The following is a 24,199-nucleotide window of genomic DNA, read 5'->3' as shown; positions in this document are numbered from 1 at the left end:
CTTGGGTTAAATCCACACTCACTCTGGAAATCTGTGGAGACACCAGGGCTAGAAAATTGGGCACATGTGGGTCCTGTCTGCAAAAAGTGCTCATTCTGATCAAGAAGCCAGACCCAGACCCTTGTACATGCCCTTGGTGGCCATGTGGGAACCTTTGAGGAAGGAGCAGCTATTTGCTCTTTCTTCCTCCCAGCTCTCCACCTCCCCTGTGCCCCTGGTTTTCACCCCTCATTCTTCCCCTGCCCACCCCTCCAGCCCCCAGAAAGTCTCTCACCCAGGTGGGGGTAGTACTCCGTGCCTTCATCGGAGCCTGAGGAGCTGCTGGACTCATGGCTGGGGGACGGGGTGGAGGGCTTCACCATCTCTGCTGTCTGGAGGAACCTGGGGTTTGGGGCCAAGGGTTGGTGCTCTGGCACTGGCTCCCCCTACCTCACAGCCTAGGGTCAGGGCTCCTTTTGTGGGTCTGATGAAAGCGACAACCACACTCAGATAAATGCTGCATCTATATCTATTTCTCACATAATTTTAGGGAATTCAGAGACAACTCTCTCAGACACCAATCTGTGGACCCATGCCAACTGTACGTGCCTTTTAATGAGTTTATGCTATTAAAAAAAACACTTCATTGTTTAAAAGCATTTGTAAGATCACACTAAAACTGAGTGGAAAGTACAGGGATTTCCAGATGCCCTGCCCACCCCCCCACACATAGCGTCCCCTACCATCAACATTCCAACCAACCTATGACACATCGTTATCACCTAAAGTCTGTGGTTTACTTAAGGTTCCCTCTTGATGTTGTGTATTCTATGAGTTTTGGCAAAAGCATCATGTATCCACCACGGGGTTTTACAATGAATAGTTTCACTACCCTAAAAATCCTCTGTGCTCTATCCACTCACTCCTCTCTCCCCTCCTAATCCCTAATCTTTTTACTGTCTCCACAGTTTTGCCTTTTCCAGAATGTCATATAGTCGGAATGGTACAGTAGCCCTTTCAGACTGGCTTCTTTTAGTTAGTAATATGCACTTAAGAATATGTACTTCCTCCATGCCTTTTCATGGTTTGATATAATATTCCAGTGTCTAAATGTACCAGTTTATGTATTTACCTACTAAAAGATATCTTGATTGCTTCCTAGTTTTGTAAATTATGAATAATGCTGTTTTATTTGTTAGAGAGAAAGAAGACAGAGACAGAATGTGTATGTGAGCTTGCAGAAGGGGTTGGGGGGCCCACACTCAGCACAGAGCCTGATGCAGGGCTCGATCTTACAACCCAGAGATCACAACCTGAGCCGAAATCAAGAGTCAGAAGATGCTTTATAAACATCCATGTGCAGGTTTCTGTGTGGACCTAAATTTCAATTTATGCTATTTTATGCTATTCAATTTATGCTATTTTAAAATAAGTTTTCCAAATATGTAAATAGAATAAATCTGCTATCTGAAGTAGGGGATAATGGGACCCAATTAAGCATTATAGATATTCTCCTCATACAGACACAAACTGTATGTCATCCACAGTTTCAAGGAGTTCACCTGCTATGAAGCCCATGGCTAGGCTGTGCCATGTGCTGGCCCACGTCCATGCCCCAATCAGAATGTAAACTCCACAGGGCAGTCTGTTTTTTTCACACTTGTGTTCCAGTACCCAGAACACTAAATGGCATTTGTAAATGTTCAATATATTTGTCATGTGAATGAATTCAAATACACAATAGTGGAGGTGGTGGTGCGGTGGCTGTCTCAGAAATAAGACCCTTAGATCTGGTCATGACAGCTGGCTCTCCCAGAAGCTCATTTTTACTGTTGGCCAGACCCACAGTTCACCACCACGCCCAGGATTCCTAAAATAAACATTAAGCTTCCATTTATCAATTGCTTACTAGGTATCAGGTACTGTGCTGAATGCTTTGAATTCTTTAACTCATTTAATCTGCATAAAATGATCTATGAGGAGCTAAGGAAAAAGAAGACACTCACCTAATAAGAGCTAGGGTTCAAACCCAGGGCTGCCTCACTTTGGAGATACCTGCTTCCCTTGGCTCAGCTCTCCCCTCCCCATGAGCTCCTGTCCCTTCCTTTTGTCTGAGTTCTGTGCCCAAGGCGGCTGGCCTCATGTTCTGAGCCAGTTCTTTCCAGGGCGCATTTCTAGAACCTCCAGCTGCTTCGGGCAGGACTCCTTCCCTTTGCCTACCTGCCAGGGTACCAACAGAATGGTACACATGCCTGGAGGAGATGGATAAGATGGACAAGCCAGTTTCCGATTATGCTACTCACTCAACAAATGTGTATTATCTACCTTGTGCCAGGCACTCTGTGAGGCACTCAGGACTCTGTCCTCCTGGGGCTTACATTCTACTGGGGGAGACAGACGGTAGAGATCTGTGATGTCTTGTCAGGGAGTGATAAATGTAATGAAGGAAAACACAGCAGATAAGAGGCAGGGAAGAAAGGGGGGCGGTACATTGTAAGATAAGGAACAGCCTGAGGTGGTCCAAAAGACATGAGGGAGGGTGTTTGAGGTCTGCAGGAAGACCTCTCTTTCCAGCTGAGGGAGGGACAGAGTGCAGAGATCATAAGCTGCATGAGAAATAGCCATGAGGTCACCAGGCCTTTAATGGAAGGAGTGAGGGAAAGTGGTAGAAGAGAAGGTCAGTGAGGTGACTGGGACTATCCCGTGTAGGGGATCTTGTATGTAGGAAGACTGAATTTTATTCTGAGTGATGCATAAAGTCAGTGGAGAGCTAGAAGTGTGTGTATACTGGGTGGTAGTGATCCCTCCAACTCACATTTTAAAGAGGTCCCTGTGGCTGCTATGTGGAACGTAGAGACGTGGGCAAGTGGCTGGGTCTCTGGTCCCCATCTCTTGCCTGGCTCCCCCTCCCCACTTGCTCCTCACCTGTATAAACTGAGGTCTGTGAACCAGTCCTGGACAACGATCACCACATGGCAGACCGTGAAGAGGAAAGCAGCAATCTGGAGTGACTGCAAATGGGCAGGAAGGGACAAGAGAGTTGAAGGTCCCTTTTGCCCAGACTGGGGTCCCTGTTCCCAGGACTTAGCTGAGGGGGCAGCAGGACAAGGGCCTCAGAGCCTCTAAGCACCTTCTGTGTGCCCAGACTATCCTAGCACTTCCTTTATGGCCATCCCTGAGTTAGGCAAAGTAGGAATGATTACCCCCACCTTACACAGGCAGATAATGAGGCTGGAGGGGGAGGGGGGAGAAAATGCCTTTTCCAAGGAACACAGCCAGACAGGACTCTCAATACTGTTCTTTCCTACAGTTCTTGGGGCACCCAAGGCTCTTCATGAAGCAGAAACTAGGTCAACCCACCAGCTCTCTGTCACAAATCTTGAGGGGAAGGGTAAGACCTCTCCCCAAGGACTGGTTTGGCCCCCTCACCTGCATCTCAACATAGGTGTGGGGCAGGTTGTACTCTGGAGGCAGCTTGCGGTCATTATTGATAAGGTGGTCCAAGATGGAGGGGCTCAGGATGGGCTGCAAGGAAGAGAAGGTGTCAGGAAAGGGACTGGTGGCCAGGACCCTAAAGGTCACAACCACCTAAGTTGCACACATTGAAGGCAAATACCTCACCTCTCTCGGGACTAAATAAGGTCAGAAACATGGGTGGTTTCTCATAAGTGAGTGCTAGTCAGTGAGAGGAAGTGAGAGAACAATGTTTCAAAGCAGGTACACTTCTGCCAGTTCTTTTACAAAATCACCACTCTCAAGTGCCTCATGCTCAAAGGGAACTCTTCTAGTGCTAATAAATGTAATATTGACTTGAAGGAGTCATGTCCCTTCAAGAGCCTTTTCTTCTCTTAGTTGTTTCAAATGCTTTCAAAACTTTGCTATGATAATTACTTTGGTCAAAAAACAATGAATAGTGTGAAAACTGGTGAAGATTTAAAAATTGCATCAGTGGGTGTAAAAAAAAAAAAAATCAGTGGTGAGTTCATCACCTTTTCTCAAAGGAACATTCCATTTAAAGACCATAAGAGTTAAATCGGCTTGGCAGTCTTATTGACTTCTTGGTGCAGTGAGTGGAATTCTTTAAGTAAGAGGCTTTTCCAACTGCTGGCCTTCTAAAACTCCCAGCACTCCATGCTCTATTCTGTCCTGTTTTAGCTCCCATTCTGCTCCATGTGGGTCTTGGAACCAGATCACAGCAATTTAGTTTGTTTTTAGGTCCCGGTGGCCCCTGCATAGGCCTGGCTCACAGATCTCACACCACATTTGTAGGTTTTCCACTCTCTGTGCTATCAATGCCTACGGTGACTAGAACTTTGTTCCATCAACATTCAGTGGGTACCAACTATGGGCCAGGCCCTGATCAACAGTGTTCCTCCTGGAAGAGCTCCAGGTAGATCAGGTGTGGGAGCAGTACACAAAAAGCAGACTGTGATAAATCAGTGCTGTGATGGAAGGTGCACATGGCACTGGTGGGTACTCTGAGGGGAAGACTTCTGGGAGAAGGCAATACCCCAGCGGAGTCTTCTGGGCATTAGCCAGGCAACAAGGCAAGGGGACAGTGTTCTTGTGGTCACGGTACTGCCAGCTAAGAGTACGAAGTATGTACTTCTTGTCAGGTACTGTCATTAGGACTTTACTTGTGAAGCCCTGAATGGAGCCTCACAAAACCCTGCAGGTAGGCAATAATATTTTTCCCACTAAAGAAAAATGAGAAATAGGCGGTTTCAGATAAAGGGAACAGGATGAGGACAGCCCAGAGGGAAGAGAGATCATGGTGAGGCCTTATGGTGTGTGTGGTGGAGCTAGAGCTACATCAGAAAGGGGAGACTAGAGTCTGAAGGAGGCAAGCCCTATAAGCCTTGAATGCCACACTAAGGAATAGGGACTCTGCCTGAGGGCAAGGGAGAACACGAGGAAAACTGCCAAATATATGACGGGTCAGTTCTAATGATAGTGATGGGCCCAAACATTAAATACGTGCCAGGTCTTATGCTAAGCACTTGGTCTGGACTGTTGTACTGAATCCTTGCAATGATCCTGTGAAACTGAGTACAATTACTGTCCCCAATTATAGACAAACTGAGGTCTGGGAGGGTAAAAAAAATTTGCTTCAAGTCACCCAACTGTTAAGAATTAAAGGCAGAATCTGGACATACACAGACCGACTCCAGGGCCCACACATTTGACCACTCTGCTAGAAGATTCTTTAGGCTACTATGTACAGAATGGATGGGAGGGGAGGGTGGCAAAATTTGATAAGAGACTAAAGGCCAAGAAAAGACACAACTTGGCTAAAACCACATGGAATCCAAGCAGGATTCTGGCTTATAAATACCCAGGGGTGGAGCTGAGTGTGGCATGCAGTAGGGTGAGGCACGTGGAGGTTGGCACCTGTGTGTCCAGGAAAACAATCCGCTCTTGGGTAATAAAGAAGTCAATGCCACTGGTCTGGTTGCCCCCTCGTTCCTTCATTTCAGCACTCTGGGCTCGGAAAACATATGCCCTGTGGAGAGGAACAGGTGGAGTACGTTAAGAGGTCTGGCTCTCAGCCTCCGACACCTCCGGAGTATGACCCTGTGAAAGGAGCATGTGGGACATGGTTCCTTCCTGCCCACAAAGCCTTCCATCTGTGGCCCCTGCTGTCTGGGGTCTTACATTTTATTCCATATAACTTTACCCCCACTCATAAGTAGGTTTGTTAACTCACTTAATGAAGTCAGCAACCTGAGGTATTTAAGAGTAGGGGTTTTGCTAGACTGCTGGGATTCAAATATCAGCTCTGCCTCTTCCTGGCTATGTGGATTTGGGCAAGTCCTTAATCTTTCTCTTCTGTTGCCTTATCTGTAAATGGGGATAACAACAGTCTCAAAACTTTTAGGGTTACTATGAGGCTACTATATGTAATGCCCTTAGGAACTTGCCTGATATGCAGTGATGTGTAACTGTCAGCTATTAATTACCAAGTGCACTTGTCACAGGCCAGGCGTTGGAGATACAGCACTGAGCTCTCCCCGCCCCCAGAGTGAGAGGCTGTTTGGTTGTAGAACTCAGTTCCTAGTTCTTTTCCTATGAGAAGAGTCTCCCTCAATTCTATCTGTGCTGGATGGGGAGACGAGAGCAAAGCAGGCAGAGCTGAGCCTTGCCTTAACCACTGAGCTCAACTTGGTCACATTCTGTGGCTTGGACAAAGAGATTATTTCCTCTTTCTAACTGCAAAATCAGGGTAAGAGTACCTACTTCTCAAAAGGTAACCCCCACCTCCCTGAAATGCTTAGCATGCTGTCTGACACAGAGCAAATATCCTCCTGCTTAACACTGTACAGAAGACCTCCTATGTACCAGATACCAGGATGTGGCAGTAAGGACAGTCTTGCTTCCATGGAGAGAAGGTCTACCTTCTGGTCTACCTTACAAATTAACAGCTATCAGTTAACTTCAAGTGGCAGGAAGAGGAGATGTGTAGCACTCTGAGTGGGGATAATTCAGATAGTAGAGCCAGGAAGGCATGCCATAAAAGAGGCAAATGACCACACTGAGGGAGAGAGAAGAGAGTTAATTAAGCAAATTTAATTAAGTTACAGAGGGAAGTGCAGGGGGGATGCAGGATGGGAGACTATCCCAGGCAGAAGGCAGGTGGTGTGTATGAGGCAACAAAGACCAGTGTGGTAAAAGCAGAGAACAAGGGACCCTGGGACCAAGAAGTAGGTACATAGGCCTTTGTGGGGCATGGCAAAGAGCTGGGGCTTTGGCCCATGGGCCTGGAGAAGCCCTGAAGACAATTAAGTAGAGAAGTGACAGGACTGGATGTGGGCTTTGAAAAGCTCCCCCTTGTGCTATGCTGTGAGGGCTGTAGGGTGGAAAGAGTGGATGACGACTTATAGGCCCAACACCCCGGGCCTCCCTTATCCTCTCTGACCTGATCACCTAGGACTTCCCGTCTTGCTCCCTCTGCTCCAGCTCAACAGCCTGCACGTCATTTTGCACATACACCAGGCAAGCTCTTGCTGCAGAGGCCAGCTTTTGCCATTCCCTGATTAGAACGCTCTCCCTCCGCCAAGTCTGCTTTTTCTCAGTGTCCCCCTTAGAGAGGCCTTCCCTGACTATTCGATTTAGAACTGTCATCTAGCGCCCATACCGCTTCCCTATAATCCCTTCCCGTGTGGTTATTATCTTCTAACATGTCGAGTAACTTATTTTGTTTGCTACTGCTCCTATTAAAATTAAGCCTCATGACGACAAACGTTCTTGCTAGTTTTGTTTGGCTGTATATCCCCAGCGCCCAGAACAGTGCCTGACACATCGTAAGCACTCAATAAATACTAGTTGAACTAAAGCAGGGAAACCAATAAGCAGGTTCTTGGCATCCTCCAGGGAAGATGTCAGAGGCTTAGACCAGGAGATAGGAATGAAGGGGAGAAGCAGATGAATTCTTAACCTAATCAAGAGACTTGATGGCTAGATTTGGCATCAAAGTCCACCATGCCACAGGATGACGCAGCTCAAAAAGACTAGGTAGGCCAGCAGGAGTCTCTCTAGCTCAGGAATCTGAACTTGGAGCTGAGGGGAAACTTTGCTATTTGGGGGATGCTGAGATGGAGAGTGCCATCTGAGAGAGCTGTTAACTGTTCCCAAGCACAGCCAAGGTGAACTTATGACTGAATAGAGAAAAGAAGAGATGGAGGTGACCTGGGAGGAAGGGAAACCCCCACAGCTCTGGCTCTAGTGGATGTATATTGTCACAATGGTGGTTCTTAACCTGTTCTGGGTCTCCATCAAGCCCCTCTAAGATCTGGTAGAAGCTATACATCCTTTCTCTAGAAGAAAAGCGTGACTGCAGGTATGTGTAAAATTCTGCATATACTGTTAGGAGGTTTGTGGATATGCCCCGGTGCCCATCCACAGAATGCAAGGTTGTAGCATGGTAGTATTTATTATTTTATAAAAAAGATAAACCCCTATATATTTTAAACAATCCCAAGTGGCTACTACCCTTTCTCATTCCTCACTCTGAATCTTCCTTAATCAGACTGTACATGTTCCATCCTCCCTAGCCCCTTTCTTTTTTCTCCTACTCTCAGTTCTGGTTCCTAGTTCTTAAGCTCCTTCTTCCTCCAAATCCTCTCCTGTGATTTCATACTTTACTCTTCACAATCCTCCCCATCCTTCCTCAAGAATGCAGGACAGAACAGCTTCTGTTCTGCTCTAGAACCCATGGCCTACATCCAGGTCTCTTTCCCTGTTCTAGTTACCAGGCCTTATCAAGCAATATCCTGCAAGCATTTGCTCTGTGTCAGGTTCTTGTTAACTATTGCCTTCCTGATATTATCCTTCAAAAACCCACTTCACAGATGACAAAGTGAGATATTGACAAGTAAAATGACCTGCCCAAAGTCAACTAGCTAGTGAGTGGCAGGGCTCAGAGTGAAGTCAGCTTAAATCAAAGCTGGGCTCTGTACCATTCCTGGGGCAATGCAGGGAGTGAGGAAAAGGACTGGTTACCTTGGAGCTACACAAAGATTTAGTTCAGTCCCTAATCATCCTCATCTGACAAAGACACTGAGGCTAAGGGAGGTGAAAGTCCTTTGGTAACACCATTTATAATCGCCAGGCCCACCCTCCTCCTGGCCTTCCACACCCCTTACCTCTGGTCCTCCTCAGGAGTGTTGGCCGACAACAATGACATGACCATGGACTTGCCTGTCCCCTGGAGGCCAAGGACACCGACCACCAACACATCAGTCTGATCCAACAGGTACTGGGGGAAGATGAAGGCGTGTGACTCTCGTAAATCTGTCAGTGGCTGGAGCAGGAGTGGGAGTGAGGTAGGGGAGGGGGCAGGGGTGGATACTTCTGTGGCTGGCCTGCCTGCCTTGTCAGATATGAAGAAAAACTTGGATGGCTTCAATACCCCAAGTTGAGCAAAGGGCCTGTGTATGAATGTGGTGGCACAAAGAATGATGTTGTGAGAATTCCAAGGTAGAGAAGAGCCTGGCAAGATCAAGAAGCTACTAGGAAATCAGTGCAGCTGGAACACGGTAGGAAAAAGGGAAACCTGACTTTGGTGAGGGGAAGGGCAAAGGCACAGAAATGAAGGGCAGGTGGAGGAAGACAGGACCATTGGAACAGACTCTTGGAGGGCTTTTGGCTTGGGGCAGGTTTGGAAAACAAATGAAAGCGTGAAAAAGGGAAAAGAGTGCAGGAAGGGGAGGTCAGTTCATCCTGGCTCTTGTCTGTGGTATTTAAGAGTCTTGGAAAATCCGGAGACCTTCACCTCTGGCCCACCAGTTCTGATGCCTTCCACCACCAGGGGGTGTGAGAGACACTCCTCAAGAAAAACAAAGAAGTCCTCAACTGGCTCCTTAGAGCCACCTGGAGCTTTTATTAAAAGGAAAAAAAAGCAGCAGCAGCAGCAGCTATTCTTGGGCCTAACCCTAGACACATTAGAGCAGAATACCTAGGGCTAGCCCTGTCCTATAAGAGCAGACACTGACCACATGCGGCCATTTAAGCTTAATTAAACAAAGCTAAAAATTCAGTTCCTTAATTATACTAGTGGATAAGTGCCCAACAGCCATGTAGAAGGAGTGTGTCTATCATACTAGATAGTGCAAATATATTCTCAACACTGCAGAATTCTATTTCAAGTGAAGGGTAGGCCTGCTAAACACCAGCTTTTGTTTTGTTTTAAAGCTCCCCAGTCGGTATCAGTGAGACAGTAGACGTACAAAGGCAGCAGGCCAGGTAATAAAAGATGGGCTTAGCATGTTGTCTTAGTCCAAGCTGCTGGGAGAAGGAAAAGAGACACACGTAGGAGAATCTGGGCAGGGATGTGGTGTGACGGGGCTGGGCGGAGACTGGAGCTAGGTAGGACGGTCCAGGAACGTGAGGCCTGAGCGAGAGAGCAGGGGCCACCAGGGGAGTGCCATTTAAACCAGTTATCACTGGTACAGCATGGCTTCCAACCAATTAGGAAAGGAACAGGAGCAGGGTCCAGGAGGCTGCCCTGCTGTGGGACGGTACCGAGATCCCAGGGCATCTGGGAGGTAGTGGGGAGTCCTTTCTTGCCAACCAGTATCAAACTATCTCAGTATTTTAACTACCAGCACAGCTGATCTAGTGGAAGCCACTGCAATTCAGTCCTGGGCAGGTGAGAACTTTGATTCCTTCTCTATCATCGCCTCAAAGCTGTCTAGTCTGGTACTATCTGGCAAGAGGCAAGAGTGGAGGTCGGGAGGTGGGGTGGAGGTGGCGAGATGTGGGACATGGAGACACAACCTCTCATCTCAGTACCTCAATGGCGCTGTCACACCAGTTCATCTGGTCGTCTACCAATTTGATGCTGTGCTTCATGCGTTCTGGGGGCAGTAGTTTGGCCTGGCCCACGACAGCTGGAGACAGGAGAAAGAAGGATACAGGATGTGGTAAGGGTCTGTGTGAAGGCATTCCAGCTCCCAACCAGATCCTGCCCGGCCCCAACTCACGGTCCATGGCTGCTGGTGCAGCAGTGCCCATGCCTCGGTTCTGGATCTGATACACAGGCTGTGTGGGTCTCTGCCCCTCCTTTTCTCCCTTGGGTGGTGCTGGGGCTGCAGGGGGTGCAGGGGCAGTGCCCTCGGGGGTTGAGGCATTTGTCACAGTTGCAGGCCCTTTCCCCTCTTCCCGTGGTTTCATGAGGACGATAGGCTTCTCAAGAGGGGCTGGAGCAGGCGGGGCGGCAGGGGCTGTTGGAGGTGGTGGCTGCTTTGACTATGGGACAGAGAAGCTTCCAGTCAATGGGAGAGATCACTGACCTAAATGCTCCCGGCCTCCCCCCTTCAGAAGATTCTTCCCTGCTCACCCGCTCTGCTGGAGGTTTTGAGAGGATGATGGGGGTTTTCTGCATGACCGAAGAGCTCGTCTCTTCACTGCCATCCTGTGGTGAGGGAGAGCAGTGACTCAGGAACAGCTCCTCTGGCTCTCCTGGACACTCCCGAAGGCCTTCATGTGCCAGGTACAATTCTAAATACCTTCATGTATTAACTTCTTCAGTTCCACCACCAACCCCGAGATATACATACTGTTATCTCCATTTTACAAATGAAGAGGCTGAGGTCCAGAGAGGTTGAAATGGCTTGCCCAAGGTTATGCAGTCAATAAGCAACAGAGCCAGGATTTGAGCCTTGGCAGCCTAGTTCCAGGACACATTTGGCTGCCTCTGCCAGATAACAAGACCAGGCAGGAGGAGCCAGGGCTCTGGAGCTAGATCTGGGTTCAAACTTGGCCCTGCCTTTTGTTGGCTGTGTGAACTTGAATAAGGAACCACCCTCACTTCGGCTAATTTCCTCACTTGGCCAACAAGGATAGAAGTGCTTCATGGGACTGCCGCAAGGCTGAAAGCAGATGAACTTGTAAACGGTCCACGGTCCATGAGGCAGAGGGGAGACAGGGGCTTGCTATCTCACAGATTCTACCCCGATTTTCCCTCAGCTCCACTCTTGTGCTTGCCAAGCCAGTGGTCTAATTCCCACACCTCACCCTCCTCAGGCTTCTTTTGACTCACCCCCAGGGTCAGCTTAATAAGGGGAGAGATTTGAGTTTGAGCCTTGTTCTTTCCTGGTTCCCTGAGGAACCTCATGAGAGCCATGAACCTTCACTGGGACTGTTTCTTCCCCATATACTGGAGAGACTGGCCTATGGTGAAGAACAAACAAGAGGGCATGAGAAGTACTCTGCAGGCAACAGTTGAGACAGAACTACAGGAGAGACTGTGGGCTTTCCAAAGGCCAGGGAGGAGGGAGGACAGCCGGGGCCGAGGCTGGGAGGGTAGACAGAAGATGGTGGACAGGAGATGGTATTCAGGAGGCACAATGTATAGCACTGGTGCCTGACAGGCGTGGGGTGGGGGTGTCCAGGATGATACCCGATGGGCTGTCATGGGTATTGGGAGGAAGTTGCTGAGGGCAGCAGGGGACATGGAGGGTGTGAGGAGGCCACTGACCAGTCAGGAGGCTGCCAGGGCTCAATGGCAAAATCAGAGACAGAGACAAGAGACACTGGAGTTGCTCAACCAGGGACTTAAGCTGACAGTATAGGAAGATAGGAATGTTCCTCAGGCCTGAGTGTGGAAGGAAGAGAGACCCTCTGTTCTCACCTGTGCTACAACCCAAGGGAAGGAACAAGCAAGAGCTGAGCTCACTGTGAACAAATTATTCTTCATATTTGCACTTTTATGGTTCAGAAACTGGTCCCAATTATTACCGGTCTTCCACCCCAACAAACCTCTCAGAGGTGGGCAGGGCCCTGGATGAAGAACCTGGGGGGGGGCAGGGACAGGTTCTGGCAGAAGTCCCCTAGGCACAGGACAGGAACAAGACAGGATCTGTGCCCTCGTCAAGACTCCGGACTCACCACCCAGGACACTACAGCACACAGAACAGGCTGGACTTGGGCTTAGCTGGATCTGGGTTTGAGTTCTGGCCCCAAAGCTTTCTGACTGTGACTTTGGGGCAGTCCCTTCTCTGAGATTCATTTTCTTTCATTAGTGGAAATCCTATCTATCCTAGGTTCTACCTCATGGGGTAGCTCAAAGGGTTCAGGAAGACCCAAATGATGTTAAAGCACTTTGCACAGTGCCAGCATACCACATGCTGCTCAACAGACAGTAACAGCTGCTGTCGTTATGGGGCCCGAGTGGCTCAGTTGGTTGAGCATGTGACTCTAGATCTCGGCTCAGGTCATGATCTCGGGGTCAGGGGTTCTAGCCCTGTGTCAGGCTCTGAGCTCAGTGCAGAATCTGCTTGTTTCTCTCCCTCCCCTGGCTTGCATGCTGTGCATGCACGTGTTCCCTATCAAATCAATCTTAAAGAAAAAGAAACAGCTGCTATCATATGACTCTTTAAAACATGAGCTTATGGCACCTTTCAGCTCAAACTCTCCAATGCCAATTTCATTCAGTGAAATCCCAAGTCCCTTCCCAGGCCTCTCAGGTCCAACGTGATCTGGCCTGAGTTACCTCTCTGACATTATCTTCTATCACCTTCCCTTCTTGTTCAGCCTCTGCAGCCACACTGGCTTCCTGGCTACTCCCTGAATATACCAGACATAGAGCTCAGTGCCTTCACATCTGCTTCATATCTGTCCAAGAACGCTCTTCACTCAGATTTTGTCGTGGTGTATTTCCTCACCTCTTCAGGGAGGCCTTCTCTGTCCACTTCATCTAAGACAGCTCCCTTTGTCACTCTCTGCCCTTATTCCATGAGGCCAGTTTTGTTCACAGACAGATGCCCAGCATTTAGATTAGTGCCTGGCACATGGCAGGTGCTTAAAAAACATTTGTGGAACAAGTGGATACAGGGATGCTGCCCTTGCCCACTCACTCACCCGTCTCTCTCTCTCCCATGGGGCAATGTAGTCCCTCTCCCGACCACCAGGGCCAGAAAGGTTCTGGGGGCCGCCAGGGCCAGGCTCCTTCCACCGCCGACGCCTCTCTATCCCATAGAGCCCAGGCTGACTATGGCCAGACTCAGACATGATTGCCTACAGAGAGAAAGAGGTTGATTTCAGGGTGAAGAGATGCTCTTAAATCTATCTGGCTTACCCTGGAGTAAGAAGGCACTTATTTTCCAGAGAGTTCTGTGGCTGTGGTAGTGATTGCCAGCTGGCTCAAGATCTATTCTACCTTCACTTCTTCCAAAAAAATTAAAACCCTCAGTTCTAAGCAGGGCACGTGGCTGCCCAGAACACACTTCTCAGCATAATTTGCAGGTAGATGGCCATGTGATTAAGTTCTTTCTGGCCAATGGTAGGACACCAGAAGTGTGTTTTGGCAGCTTTCAGAAACTTCCCTTCAGACACTAGAACATGCCTTTTGCCCTCCTCCTGGCTGGAAGGAATGTGGTGTGCAGGCTGGAGCTCAAGCAGCCACCCTGGACTGGAAGGAAGGAAAGAAGGCGTGGGAGAAAATGATTCAGGGGTCCCCTATTAACCTTATGTTGTCTACTTTTGGATGTATTGAGAAACAAATACATTTTTATCTTACTTGTAGCTAAAACTATTCCCAACTATTAATTACTTTGCCCCCAAAATAAGTATAACTCAGAGGGAGGGGGAGGGTCACATAAAAATGGGACATCTTCTTTCCCAAACTGCAGCAAACCATTTCCTTACAAATCAGTAACATGGTCCTCATTCCAACAACTATTGTTTTGATAACCGAACACTGGCATATGCGGGGCATTTAAGGGCCTATTTTCATCTGGTGTCTCACCCGGTGTCAGTCTGTTTACCTTCCATTTCTGATGGTCTGCCATCCCTCACACTCCAACGTCTCACCAGTGGTTAACCTAAGATGTTATAAAATGTACTGCTACCTATATAATCCACTCCCTATCATTTAACTATCTTTATTGGTCCCTCTAGGGAGTTTCCCCAGCTGTTTACACTTCTAGGGAAGTGTCAGAGTACTTAACAGTCTGTTTGCTATGAGGCCATTTACTATATAGCTCACAGGTCAAGTTAAACTGTAGTCTATGGACCAAATCAGGGCTGCCTTCTGTTTTTGTAAATAAAGTTTTATTGGAACACAGCCACATCCATCAATTTACACATTGTCTACAGCTGCCTTCTTGATACAATGGCGGAGTAGTTGAGACAGGCAGTGTGGCCTGCAGAATCTCAAACGATTTGCCTCTTTTTACAGAAAGTCTGCTGACCCTTGGTTAGCTCTTAAGTGCCTGTGAAATTATCCTATGAATCCCCCCCTACCCCATCCAAACAAACAGTGACTAATAGGTCCCTGTGCGAGACCCTTTCTCCAGACTGCAGTTAGGTGTTTACAGGATGTGGGAGTAATTTTGCTAGCCAGGCAGGGGCCTGTCTAGCTCCTCACTGCTCCAAGTGACCTCTCCTCCAGCCACAAACCGAGCTGAAGACTGCCTTCAGAGACAGGAGGGTAAGGCCTGTTTACACATGCTTCTGGAAAATGATCCACTCAGCACTTCAATGACTGTTTATAGTCTCTGAGGGAGATTCCCCCAGAAATTGGGACTCCTCCATTTGCACTTAAGTGTGGGTTTATACATTATTCTGGAGATGGCCCCACCCCCTATTCCAATCCTCGTGTCTCTTTTCTCTCCTCCACCAGGACTCCATCCAGCCTAGGGCTCAAATGTCTGTTTACACACCAAGAGGACCCCCTTCCCACACAGAAAATGTCCCTCTGCAGGTTATTCTGGGCACTTCCACAGTATTTGCCTCTACTTGATAGCTCCATGGGGGAGGGGGAGCTCCTCAGAATCTGAGTCCACCTACATGCAATCTGGGGACCTCCAATGTTTCCAGGCTCCTTTGCCGATTCTCTCAAGACGTTCTGAAGCCAGTCTGTGTTTATTTACAGGACTCTGGTCGGCGACCTCCTCGACGTCAGGAATCTACCTAGGCATTCTGTGGGGGAAGTTTCCTCAGCCCTTGGCGCATCTCTTCCCGTGACCCTTGCAGGCGACGCTCCCAGAACCCAAGTGTCTATTTGCACACTAATTCCTAACTCCGTATTTATGCCCACCCCCCACCCCCAGAACCTAACGGTCGATTCACACGATTTTTCTAAGGACTGACACTTAAACACGTGTATTTACAAGTTTTGTCCATGGGGCGCCCCCCCTACAACTTAGGAGTCTATGGACTGTATTCAGAGGGCATCGCCCAAATTAGGCACCTGCTTAAGAGGCTTCCTGTGGGGAACCCTACAACTTAAGTTTCCTTTTTACACACTATATGGAAAACCTTCCGCGTGTATAGCGTCTGTTTGTAGACCCTCTGCGAGCGTGTTCCCCAAACTTAAAGTTTCCCTTTAAACGCTATCGCTGGGATCTTTGCAATACTTCACGGCCAGTTTACAGGCCCTATTGGGCCCTCCCAGAACCGAAGTCCCTATTTACACATTATTCACCGGCCCCAACCCCCCACGCCCGCCAACCCGGTAATTTAAGGTTCGCTCTTGGCTCCCTACTCAGTAACACACCCGCCGGGGGTCAGAGCCACCGCTTAACGGTCGAAAGGGGGGCGGGGCCCCCAACGCGCCCCCGCGCCCCGCCCCCTGCCGGCGCACGAGCCTCGCGCGGGCTCGCGGGCCCCTTACCTAAGGCGGCTGCTGATTGGCTCTTGGGGCGCAGCGCTACGCGCGCTTTCCGTGACGGGGATGGTCGGGGGAGGTTCCACCACGAGCCACGGGCCTGTAAAGGGCGTCTGGGGGACAAAGGGCGTGGGACGAATACCGAAAAAGCAGGAATTGGCCACTCTGGAACCGGCCTAGGCACCCCGGAAGCTGCACCCAAGAAACGCAGGGCTGAAAGAGGAAGAGGAGGTAGCGCGGGACTGAGCTGAGAGCTGGACCGCCGGGTGCTGGCCTTGCGCATGCGCCGAGGGCTGGGCGCGCGAGAACTGAGCGTCCGCGCCGGGCTGAGCATGCGTGGATGGCGGTGGTTGGCCTCAGCACGCTGGCGGACGACGGAGGGGAGGAGGGAGAACGCTGCGGCTCCGACTTAGTGCGCGTGCGCATCTGGGGCGGGGGCTGTGTGGCAGTCTAACGCAGAGGGAGAGAGGGCAGTTCCGGAGATGGCAGGTTCGAGTCCCGCCCCGTCAGTGGAGTTGGCTGGCTTCGGTGGGGCGGGGGCGGCTGGGAGGGATTTCAGGGTCCTGGGCGGAGTAAGTGCCGAGAACACAGGAATGAAACAGACCCGGCGTGGACGCTGAAAGACATCCCGTTCTGTGGAGGGAGACAGATCAAATCACTTAGGGAAAGGGTCCGGGTCCAGTTGGGCCTTGAAGGGCGGCCAAGGGCACTCCAACAGGGAAAGGTCTAGATTGGCTTGGATCCAGTTTCCCAGGGTTGGGAGGTGAGGGCGCACAGAAGGGCAGTTCAGATCCTGAAGGGCTTCCAAGGGGGCAAATTCTATCCCGAAGGCATGGGAGACACGGACTGGGAGGAATAGGACACGTAGTAAGTCCCTCGGCGGCTGCAGGGGCAGAGAAACCTAGGACGAAGGGTCGAAAAGTCAAGCCCTGTGCGCGCCAGAGGGGAATAGCGGGCGGAGAGCGCGGCCCGCGGAGGGCGCATGCGCAGCGCCTGAGCCGAGGCCGGCGGTTACACCTTAGTTGCAGGAGAGTGATTCGTTCATATCTGCGAATGGGGGAATTGACCATTTTTCATTTGAAGTCTTATTTAGTGTTTTAAAATTTCTGTTTGAACAGGGAATACATGTACATTCTGACAAAATTCAAGCAGCCAGTGGGGTACACAATAAAAGTAAGTCTCCTACTCTGGTTCCTATATTCTTTTTTAAGATTTTATTTTTTATTTTTTTTAAAAGATTTTATTCATTCATTCATTAGTGGCAGAGAGAGAGAGAGAGAGGCAGAGACACAGGCAGAGGGAGAAGCAGGCTCCATGCAGGGAGCCCGACCTGGGACTCGATCCCATGCCCTGGGCTGAAGGCAGGCGCTAAACCGCAGAGCCACCCAGGGATCCCAGCCATATTGTTTCTAAAGCACTGGCTCCCAGTTTCCTTCTGGAACTCCTGTTAAGCAAAGCATTGGCGGTTAAGAGCTTGATCCTGGGTTCACATAAATGGCAGCCGACCTTAGCCAAGTGCCCTCACCGCCCCCCCCCCCCCCCCCCCCCCCCCCGCCCCTGTTTTTAAAATGGAGATGGCAGCACCTTGTGATGTTACTGGCAGGGTTAAATGGGTGAAAGTGTCCAGAACAGTGTCTGGTGCATAGTAACACTATGTGTTGTCGTGTTTTGTGGCTTACGATGGTAGTGATAGCAATTGATTCTGAGCTCCCCTCTCCCCTCTAAGCCTCATCCCTGTTGCCATTTTCTCAGTACCTGTGCCAGGTGGAAGTGTTTCTCCAGGCTACCACAGGCTGGGCGAAATCACTAGTCACACAGACCTAAGTTGAGAGTCCATTTTACAGATGACCAAATGGGTATTTCCCAGAGACATACATGACAGTCAGGCCGTCTGTATTATGTCAGTGTTCCTCTTTAGCATCTTCATCTCAGGTCATATCAGATTTTTTTTTTTAAGATTTTTAAATTTATTCATTTGAGATGGATATGAGAGACACACAAGCAGCGGGGGAGACAGAAGCAGGCTCCCTGCTGAGCAGGAAGTGGCCATGAGGCTGGACATGGGGCCAATTCCAGGACCCTGGAATCATGACCTAAGCCAAAGGCAGATGCTTAACTGACTGAGCCACCCAGGTGTCCTGATATCAGTTTTTCTTAATTAGATTAAATTTCCCAATCCCGGATTACCCTCCATGCCAGTTTCACAAATCTGAGCAACCCTCAGGTGGAAATGACTTAAAAGGGAAAAGAAAGGGCCTAACATTGACATTGGGCTCATTGTGTACCAGGCTGTGTTTTATATACAGCAATAAACCTTTCCCCTCCCCATTTAACAGATGCAGAAAGTGAGCCTGAAGGAGAAGTCCTTACTGAAGTCCCGTAGCCGGGAAGCAGCAGGGCCTGGATTCAAATGCAAGCCTGTCTCACCACAGAGCAAGCCCACATATTTTCCCCTGGCAGTGGGCAGCCTGCCTCGTGGTGAGTCAGTGGTGCAGACAAGCACCCAGAGACCTGCCTTTTCTTATATTGGTGAAATAGTTGTGTGGATGTACCATGCTTTAACCATGTCCTTATTGATAAACTTTTAGTCTGTTTCTGAACTTTAGCTCTCACAAACATTTGCTGCAGTTAATAGCCTTGTATATCTGATTGCATGTATATGGCAGTATTATCAGTGATATCTTGTTTGAAGTAGAATTGGTGGGTCCAGGGTACAAGCCAGGGAGTGTTGAGAGCCATTGCTAAATCCATTTCTTCATTCACGTCTCTATTAATTTTATTCATTCATATATTGAATGAATTATGGAAGTTTAGTCAGCTGCCAAGCATGGCCTGTAAGCTAGAGATCCTACAGTGAATAGGAAAGAGCACCTGCCCTCCACCAGCAGATATTCTAGTAGAGAAGTTGATGTCAGGTAAAAGATGCTTGGAAGGAAAAGTCAGGATAAGGAAATTTCGAGTAACAGAGGTCAGAGTGACAGGTGGTCAGACATTTGAACAGAGGCCTGAAAAAAGGTAAGGGAATGAGCCACATGAAGATGCTGAAAAACAGTCCGTGGAAAGACCTCTGGAAGAAGTGGGAGAGGGGATGGGTATTCAGAGATTGATTGTCAAGGTGACCAGAGTGACTAGAGCAGAGCAAAGGGAAGAGAAGAAGGATTGTTTAGGAATGGAGCTATGGAGAGGGGCCAGGTTCCATAGGGTCTTATAGGCCATGGTAAGGGCTTTGGAAGTCACTTCCCAAGTGTAGCAGAAAGCCATTGAAGGGCCATGAGCAAGGACCAGCATGTTGGAATGTATTTTTAATCAAAATATCTCTAGTGAACACCCCAAATTAATGACCGTGGTTGCTTGTGGGGATGAAGGTCATAGACCTATGGATCAGAGTTGTGAGGATGACTGTTTAAGACTTCTGCAGTTTTGAGCCATCTGACTGTTTATGCACAAAAAAGTTAAAGCGGTGCTAGTTGTTGCAAGGAGAAAGACCTGCAGCTGGGCAGGCGTGGACACAGGCGATGAGGAAGTCCATGTCCCTGCCTGGACAGGAGATGATGGTGACTCAGGAAGAGGGTTGTGTGAGAGGAAGCATGAATCAGGGATGACTTAAAAGTTATCCAAAAGGTTTGAGGTTTGACCAACTGAATAAAGAGTAATGCTTTTTGGCGAAAATGCATGAGAGTCCTCTTGATGGGAAATTGACAAGCTTTGAACTAACTCTGAGATACTCAACTGGACATCAAGTAAGGAGTGGCAGTTAGAGGAGAAGCCAGGGTTTGTAGATAATACAATTTTTATTGACTTTTCTTTATGAAATTTCATGAATTTTTTTTCATTATGAAATGTTAAAAGCATAAACAAAGGTATTATGCTATAAAGAATTCTCACAGGGCAGTCTGGGTGGCTCAGTGGTTTAGCGCCGCTTTCAGCCCAGGGTGTGGTCCTGGAGACCTGGGATCGAGTCCCACGTCGGGCTCCCTGCATGGAATGGAGCCTGCTTCTCCCTCTGCCTGTGTCTGTGCCTCTCTCTCTCTCTCTCTCTCTCTCTCTCTCTTTTTCTGTCTCTCATGAATAAATAAATCTTCCAAAAAAAATTCACATACCCATCACTCAGTATTGATAGTCATCTATATTTTAATTCTCTTGTTCTATTCTCCTAACACATAACCACACTTTTTACTTGGAGTTTCTTTACTTTTTTAATATATATATTTTTAAATTTTTATTTATTTATGATAGTCACACACAGAGAGAGAGAGAGGCAGAGACCAGGCAGAGGGAGAAGCAGGCTCCAGGCACCGGGAGCCTGACGTGGGACTCGATCCCAGGTCCCCAGGATCGCGCCCTTGGCCAAAGGCAGGCGCCAAACTGCTGTGCCACCCGGGGATCCTTCTTTACTTTTTTAAATGCAAATCTCAGATGTCCTGTCATCTTATTAGCAACTGTACAAGTATGCTCCATTTGGAGCTGTTAGTGTATAGATGATAGGAACATGAGCAGAGGGGGTGACCTGGAGCCAAGAGAACAAAAGGTTCCAAAGAGACAGTGATGAGCTGGGGACCAGAGGTCCAGGGCACTTGTTAGAGGTGGGTGTGGGGTCTACATGGCTGCTTTATCCCCCAGTCTGTTAGGGAAATGGCTGACTATCGTATCCGTAAGGAAAAGTGTAAGTATTTGTCTTCAACTCTTTTGGCGAGTTGGAACTTAAACATGGTAAAGCACATAAAGGACACAGACATGAAGGGTACGGGTCGGTGAATTTTTAAAATAAATCTATATGCTGCTGTAACCATTAACCAGATCAGGATTGAGGTCATTTCCAGAACGCCGGAAATTTGTTTGGTGCAGTTCTCCTGTCCGTTCCCCCACCCCACATTGATCTGATTCTGCTCATAGATGGGTTGTGGGCTGCTCTTGAACTTCAGATAAATGAAATCTCACAGCAGGTCTCCTGTGTGTCTGGTTTCTTTTGCTCTGTGAAAATCTTCCATGTTGTATGAAAGGGGATTGGTTCTGTAAGAACTGTTAAGGCTTTACAATAGTTAAAATCAGAATTTGAATTCCAGATATTTTGCAATTTGGTTAGTACCTGGTGAACTTTAAACGTAATGCAGGATCTAAGGTGCTTAAAGGCCTAGTGGGGTGTGTTTAAGGTGGGAGAAGTTACATAATGTTCATATGCTGATGGGAGTGGTAGAGTCTCCATGGACATAGAGACTTTGGAACCGGGTCCTCAGAGTGGTAAGGGGGTTTGTGGTGCTGACAGATGACAGGTGGAGAGAGGAATTGGACTTGAATCCAAGAGGGGCCCACTCATCCCAGTAAGAGAAAGGAAAGCTGTACCATCTGACCTTCCCTCCAAATTGTGAAAACCACTCTTTTCTGTGTTTCTTGGGTGTCGGCAGCTATTCCACACAGTGTAAAAGTTCCAAATAGGTCTTTGGACTACAGACTGGTGTTGATGTAAAATGGTAGGGCCACCTTTATGAACCATAATGAAAAACTGGGTAAATGCGATAGTGGATGGGACAGTGGTGGGCAGGTACAACAAGCAATGTTGGGTAAGAGGAGTCCCCCGCAGGAGCAGCTGTGATACTATGATTTATAATAATATATTTGAATATATTTGGTATTTGTCCCATTGCTGGCTCATAGCACCTAAAACCTTTGGAATTTTCTGTGGTGAGATCCCTAATCCCTAGCCGTGTCTTTTGTTATGTTAATGGGGCGGCTTTTGGAAAGTACCTAGGTAACCTAGAGCTGAGGGCTTATTGCCAGAGACCCAACCTTGTGATTAGAGGTTAGAATATCCGGTCTGACCCTTGGCCTTTGGGGAAGGGAAAGGGAGGTTGGAGGTTGAATCAATTGACAGTGGCCAGTGATTTAATTAACGATAACCAAGTAATGAAGCCTCGGTCAAAACCCAAAAGGATGAAAAAAACCCGAAAGGACAGGGTTTTGAGAACTTCCAGGTTGGTGGGCACGTGGAAATATGGGGGAGAGTGTTGCCCCTGGAGAGGGCATGGTAGCTTCTACCCTTCCCCATTCCTTGCCTGTATGTTTCTTCCATCTGGTTGTTCCGGAGTTTTATCCTAGTTTATAATAATTACTGATTTATAGTATACCAGAAATCTAGTAAGTAAAATGTTTCTCTGAGTTCTCTGAGCTACTTTAGCAAATTAATCCAGTTTAAGGGGGCATTTGTTGGAACCTGCAATCTGTAGCTGGTTGGTCAGAAGCACAGGTGTCAACCTTGACCTTGCAACTGGCGTCTGAAGGTTAGGGGGCGGGCGGGGGAGGAGTGCTATCTTGTAGGATTGAGCTCTTAACCTGTGGAATCTGACTCTGTCTCCAGATAGTGCAGAATTGTAGGACACCCAGCTGGTGTCTGAGAATTGCTTGGTGTGGGGGGAAAAACCCTCATACTGGAATTGGGTGCAGAATCATTAGCAGCTGGGATAGGGTCAAGGGAGTCTGGAAGAGGAGTGGGGCCAGAGCCTGAAGAGGCCTCCCCGCTGCCAAGGTGAGATCTGTGGGTGTATTAATACAATGGAATACTATTCTGCAGTGAAAAAGAGTGAGTGGCCTAGGTGGATCTTGTGGCTACTGTGCAGAGCCCAAGAAGCCAGTACACACTAGCATGTAGAGCAGGGTTCAGAGTTGGGCAGAAGAAGTCAGGATGGTGGATAATGGGGATGGAAGAGGGTAGGGAGGGACAGGAGAGCTTTTAAGGGGGCTGGAAACTTCTAGCTTGATCTGAGTGGTGGCTGCTCAGGTGAATAAATTCGTAAAAGTTCATTGAGACTGCATTTAAAATGTTTGTGCTTTATGTAAAATGGATCTTAATAAAAGAAAAAAAATGACTGAGCTAAGGAGCTAGACTTTGATGGAAGGGCAGGTTGGAGCCACAGAAGGGTTTTGAGCCAGGGGTAGACCCAGTCCTATCTGAGTGTTGGGAGAGTCCTCAGTGTCTGGGGAGGCAAGTGCATGGAAGAAGAATCCGCCTCAGCCTCAGCTCCTGACTGGCTCTTTAACCCTGGTAAGCCCCCACCCACCCCTCTCTGGGCCCTCTTTTCCCTATCCAGTCCTCTCATGAAAGTGGAGGCAAAACTAGTAGGGGAGGGAAGAAGCCCAGAGCACCCTGAGACTGAGCCCTCTGATTCATGCCTACAGCCCTAGCCCCTGGTGCAAGGCCTCTAGGAAGTGCTGACTTTGTGAGGAGAAGTGCGAAACTGCTGAAAGGGGAGCCTCAGGACCCATGCCCCACTTTGGGGAGTGGGTGCAGGTAGATGGGGACAGATCTGAGATACTTCAGAGCAGATCTCTCATGTGTTCTCTTAGTTTTTTAGTGAGGAGCCGCTTCTCACCATTTCCTACCTTGTGTCAGCAGAAACCACTGTGGTAGAAGGTGAGAAGTTTGGGCCACACCAGGTATTCATTGTTTTCATTCAGTCACCTTCACTGAGATCCTGCATATGCTAGCCCTTGACATTGAAGACACAGTAGAGAACAAAAATGAAAATACGGTGCAAACATCTCAGCTTCTGAATGGGCCTGTGGGCTAAGTGCTGGGGCTCTGGAGCTAGGCTGCCTGGGGTCAGATCCCAGCTGCCCATCTCTACTGTGGCTATGGGCAGGTTTCTAAATCTCTCTCTGCCTTGGTTACCTCGTATGTAAAATGGGACCACAATGCCCACTTTACCTCCCTTTTAGAGATTTTGTGAGGTCATTTATATAAAGGATTTAGCATGGTGCTGGGCTCAAAAACGATTGTGATAGAGAGAGATTCCCCGGGGGCTGTGAGAATTTCAGAAAGGGCTTCCTAGGGAAGGGGACATCCAGGCTGCAGTGGGGTGTGACTAGGAGGAAGGAGTATGGTAGGGGGTCTGGCAGCATTGCACGAGGGCTTCCTGCAGTGGGAGAGTGCTGGAAATGTCTTCAGAGACCCCCTCCAGTTCCCATTTCCTTTCTTGCCAGAGGGGCTGGCGTCCAGAGGAAGGGCTGTCCATGGCAGTGGGTGGTGCAGCCCCAGTTTAGCTCTCAGGGCGAAGGAATGAGGCTGGCTGTGGATTTGGAGGGAAATCCAAAGATAGCTCAGCAGAAAAGGATGACTCG

The 24,199-nt window shown here is 48.7% G+C and overlaps 1 protein-coding gene and 1 long non-coding RNA gene across 11 annotated transcripts in view; one reads left to right on the top strand and one right to left on the bottom strand.

The window, feature by feature from the left end:
* The window catches only part of SMG9 (SMG9 nonsense mediated mRNA decay factor), a 21,702-nt gene extending 5,313 nt beyond the window's left edge, over window positions 1-16,389 (bottom strand). For 2 of the 9 annotated variants that reach the window (XM_038528668.1, XM_038528672.1), the window contains exons 1-11: window positions 16,094-16,389; window positions 15,268-15,399; window positions 13,339-13,494; window positions 10,817-10,891; window positions 10,461-10,725; window positions 10,270-10,367; window positions 8,622-8,734; window positions 5,371-5,482; window positions 3,409-3,504; window positions 2,905-2,990; window positions 275-381 (exon numbers count right to left, since the gene is read on the bottom strand). In XM_038528668.1, coding sequence (XP_038384596.1) covers window positions 275-381; window positions 2,905-2,990; window positions 3,409-3,504; window positions 5,371-5,482; window positions 8,622-8,734; window positions 10,270-10,367; window positions 10,461-10,725; window positions 10,817-10,891; window positions 13,339-13,488 — 1,102 coding nt within the window. In that variant the 5' untranslated portion in view covers window positions 13,489-13,494; window positions 15,268-15,399; window positions 16,094-16,389. Of the gene's footprint in view, window positions 1-274; window positions 382-2,904; window positions 2,991-3,408; window positions 3,505-5,370; window positions 5,483-8,621; window positions 8,735-10,269; window positions 10,368-10,460; window positions 10,726-10,816; window positions 10,892-13,338; window positions 13,495-15,267; window positions 15,400-15,670; window positions 15,919-15,976; window positions 15,996-16,093 lie in introns of those variants that run through there. The other 7 variants (XM_038528675.1, XM_038528673.1, XM_038528670.1 and 4 more) reach the window with 7 other exon arrangements.
* Window positions 16,136-24,199, top strand: part of LOC102153684 — an 11,023-nt gene continuing 2,959 nt past the window's right edge. The window contains exons 1-3 of one of the 2 annotated variants that reach the window (XR_005354574.1): window positions 16,136-16,576; window positions 17,206-17,260; window positions 18,424-18,565. This is a non-coding gene — a long non-coding RNA (uncharacterized LOC102153684). The remainder of the gene's footprint in view (window positions 16,577-17,205; window positions 17,261-18,423; window positions 18,566-24,199) is intronic. The other variant, XR_005354573.1, reaches the window with a different exon arrangement.

Source organism: Canis lupus, chromosome 1, assembly GCF_011100685.1.
Source record: "Canis lupus familiaris isolate Mischka breed German Shepherd chromosome 1, alternate assembly UU_Cfam_GSD_1.0, whole genome shotgun sequence".
In the NCBI taxonomy this organism is placed as follows: Eukaryota; Metazoa; Chordata; class Mammalia; order Carnivora; family Canidae; genus Canis; species Canis lupus.
The sequence above is the reverse complement of the archived record's forward strand: the minus strand, read 5'-3'. Positions and strand labels throughout refer to the sequence as shown.